Below are 3,934 nucleotides of genomic sequence, written 5' to 3' on the forward strand. Positions count from 1 at the left end.
TCATCATAGCAGATTATAGGATGCAATGTCGATCTTAACTCAGTACTAACGCGATTGTATAGGTACCTTGACGCTTACATTTTTAATACCGCTCTCATGTAGATTTCAGACAGAGATTACGGCTGATCGGGATATGCTATCAAAGATATTTAACCTTATAATCTTTCGATTAGCATAGAATTAAATAATCACGTTTTATCGCAATTTCGTATATTATATTTTAAAGCCTCTTCTCTAAAATGAACGGATGTGACAAATCGACTTGTCAATATGTTTATCATGATAAGAATAATCAATGTATTATGCTTCACGTGTCACTTTTCTCTCAAGTAATATATCTCTCAAGTAATATATCTCTTAAGTAATAATATTCTTCTAGGTGTTTTACATGGCAGCCAAAGTAATGATACATTTTTTTCTATTATATTGATAAAGTTTTTTTTCTGTCCGTATATTTTCCTAAATCTCAACGTCTCTGATTTCAGAACCTGCCAGCTTTTGTAGAAGTCCCCCAGCTACTGATCTTGACTACATCGCTTCAAGGTCTGAAAGGTAATCTCGATATGTGTTTGGCATCGCGGTTATGCACACAAGCGAATTTAGGCAACATGAATAACCGTCGGGAGATCATCAAGATGATCGTCGGAAACATCGCTCTGGTGCAGATCCAGGCGATCGTAGCCGCTATCTGTCTGTCGTTGTTCGGTATGGGGGTAGGCGCAATCAATGGAAACGGCTTCGAATGGAATCACGCGGTATTGCTAACGGTCTCATGTATGTGCACTGCGACTAGTTCCTGTTTTATCTTGGGTAAGCTATTCTCTCACCAATATGCTTATTAAATACCGACCAATGTATACCTTTTTTACGTCGCACTAAGCTCCCATAAATCGAGTCCCTTGAAATAACCATTTATTCGCCATTTATTAGCAATTAGCATTAACAATATCTGTTATCGCAACATACAGATCAGTCACGCATTATATTAATAGATTCTCTTTTTACGATAGCAGAACGTACATGATAAAGATATACTTGAAGATCATAAATGATGCTTTTTTTATGCACGCGTTGTGTTCTCATAAATATATAGAAAGACTTGTGTTTTGTAAAAACGTTTCCGTTCAGAGACGCTTTTAATAAAAAAGAAATATTGTATATTCATGCATAAAGAATAAGAAATATAGACTACTGTATCAGTATACAATCCATAGTTTTTGTAGATAAATATATTTGCGTATTATCGCGTTCTAATTTTTGATTCATGTTACTTATCAATATTTCACATTTTACTTTTTGTTCGTAATATTATAATGAAGCTCAAAATAATTATTGATTTAAGTAATGTACGATTAATTTTCATTTCTAATATAGAATATGAATCTCGTATTTAATTACCATGCATAGCGTCAGATTATCTAATCATGCAATCGTTAAATATATTACTAGAATGCTCCGTTAACTGTAAAATCAATTTATTGTAGATAACATAAATTCTATCTTCTATTTTTTCTCCTTCTCTGTGTACTTGTAATATTATTATTATACAATTTTTTAACTGGAGGTAGTTGTTTTTATTTTATTGTAATCTTTTCTCGTTTTTATTTTTATTTGTTAAACTGTTAAATTTAGTGTTTAATAATATCATGCATCCATCTTTAAATGCTTCTTTATTACGCATGCAACGAGACAAAATTTTAATTGTTATCTTAGAAAATTATCTTTTCTTCACAGATTTCGTTTTGATCGCCGTGATCATGATATCCTATAGATACAAAATGAATCCAGACAATCTGGCAACTCCTCTGGCAGCGTCTATCGGTGACGTCGTGTCCATCGGTATTCTCTCCGCCGTCGCGTCGGACTTTTATAACAGACTGTACATAGAAATATGGGTGCTATACATTGTTATAGGAATGTATTTTCTGCTTTTGCCAATTTGGATTATAATTGTGCTCAAGAACAAATACACGAGAACAGTATTAAAATCCGGCTGGGTTCCTATCCTGTCTGCTCTTCTGATCAGTGGGTTAGTATAAGCCGAATTGGCTTTTTTATTTAGGCTAGTTTTCCGAGGAATTTTATTCCAAGTCGTTTGTCCATGAATATTCGAATGACTCTCTTCCCCTCATGATTATATTATTAATTAATAACTTATATTATTAATTCATTCGTTCATTCATTATTAATTTTTATTTTCACCCTTTAACTCACATAATGATGCTATCAATTAACCTTTAGTTAGTCGCCGCGATCAAGTCATTTTGTTTAACAACGTATTTTCGCACGACTAACTAAATATCAGTTATAATTAGATTATTATTTTGCTTAATATATATAATTGTATTTTAAATTTATTTATTTCGGTTAACCTTGTCTTTAGCGGAGGTGGCTTAGTTCTTGAAAGAACGATCGACTCTTTTAAAGGATCTGAAGTCTTTCAACCAGTCATTAATGGGATTGGCGGGAACTTAGTATCGGTGCAAGCGTCTCGAATGTCAACTATGTTGCACCAGTCTTCTATCCTAGGAATTCTACCACCGCACGACAGAATTTGTGTGACCCCGTGGCACGCGCTCCTCGTAGGATGTACGTATAACTCCACGCAGAAGAAAATAATAATCAGAATTAACACCTTCCTAATTGAGATTACTTTAATATTGAAATTTCTAATGTCAGAATTTTTTAAAATTCGATATTTAAAAATTTTTTCTTCTTTACAAATAGCGATATACGCCAAAACCGCAAGATTGCTCCTCGCTATGGCTGTTCCCGGTCAACTGATTTTTGTTTTCATCGCTAATGCTTTAAACCCGGGCAATTGCAGCATACATGCATACTTCGTATTCTTTTATGTAACTGTTTCCTTAATACAAGTAAGTAGCGCACTTACAACTTTATTATTTTATTTCGATTTTGAGAATTGCGAAGTCATAACGGAAATTTTTTCAGGTAATGCTTCTGTTGTACACCGCACACATAATCATTCACGCGATGTGGAGGTGCAAAATCGACCCAGACAACTCTGCGATCCCCTATTTGACGGCACTGGGTGATTTGAGTGGATCGCTGCTCTTAGCGTTAGCTTTCTGCCTTGTATACTGGATAGAAAGACCATATTGTTTCGATTAAGTAAATCTGAAATAGAAGTAAAGCTATCGCACAAGTACAAACGCACACATATACACACATACACACACACACACACACACACACACACATATGGCGTAAAGAACTTTTAACAATCCCTGATTTTTCTCATTATGAGACAAAAGGATTGAGTGCTCTGTGCTGTCAAAACAATTCAAATGCCTTGCTTCATGATATTATATTATATAATATCATATTATATAATCCGAGATGACTCGCAAAACTGAGAAATGACGAAGAAATAATGTCAAGAAGCGAGGTGCATGAGGGAAATACTCAGATTACAAAAATATATTTGTTAACAATAATTCCGAAAGACAGTTGTTAGTAATGTTTCTGTACACATATAACGGCTGTGAACTACAAGTGTAATGATCATGAAACAGCGCGATAATTTTAGCAATTTTAGAATGTATTTCATGTTTTTTTTTTTTTTTTTTTAAACGTCACAAACCTCTTGCAAATAAATAGATGCCTAGTCAATTTAATAGTAATAATATGTTCGAAAACTGTCTGATAGATATTTCAACTCATTAAAAAACCATCAGTCTTTTAACTATTCACAGAAATGTCTTTCAGCGTTTTAGAAGATTTGTAAATTAATAGATTGCATTGTCCTGACGAAGAATTCTCGTGGCGACACGAAATACGAATAAGCTGATATGTATCGCGACGTATTCTAACTTGAAACGATAACAAGTATTCTTGAAGCAATAGTATGTTTTAATTGTAAGCGATAGCGATATAATTTATAAAATGGCCGTGAAGAACCGGAGCTACGAGC

The 3,934-nt window shown here is 33.8% G+C and overlaps 1 protein-coding gene across 1 annotated transcript in view; it reads left to right on the forward strand.

The window, feature by feature from the left end:
* The window catches only part of LOC108752577 (solute carrier family 41 member 3-like), an 11,172-nt gene extending 7,976 nt beyond the window's left edge, over positions 1-3,196 (forward strand). Inside the window, exons 5-9 of the mRNA XM_018493488.1 lie at positions 486-810; positions 1,735-2,029; positions 2,384-2,589; positions 2,728-2,876; positions 2,953-3,196. Of these exons, the coding sequence (XP_018348990.1) occupies positions 486-810; positions 1,735-2,029; positions 2,384-2,589; positions 2,728-2,876; positions 2,953-3,132 (1,155 nt within the window). The 3' untranslated portion in view covers positions 3,133-3,196. The remainder of the gene's footprint in view (positions 1-485; positions 811-1,734; positions 2,030-2,383; positions 2,590-2,727; positions 2,877-2,952) is intronic.
* The last annotated feature ends 738 nt before the right edge of the window (positions 3,197-3,934 follow it).

The sequence above is a fragment of the Trachymyrmex septentrionalis genome, unplaced genomic scaffold (genome assembly GCF_001594115.1).
Source record: "Trachymyrmex septentrionalis isolate Tsep2-gDNA-1 unplaced genomic scaffold, Tsep1.0 scaffold60, whole genome shotgun sequence".
Lineage (NCBI taxonomy): Eukaryota > Metazoa > Arthropoda > Insecta > Hymenoptera > Formicidae > Trachymyrmex > Trachymyrmex septentrionalis.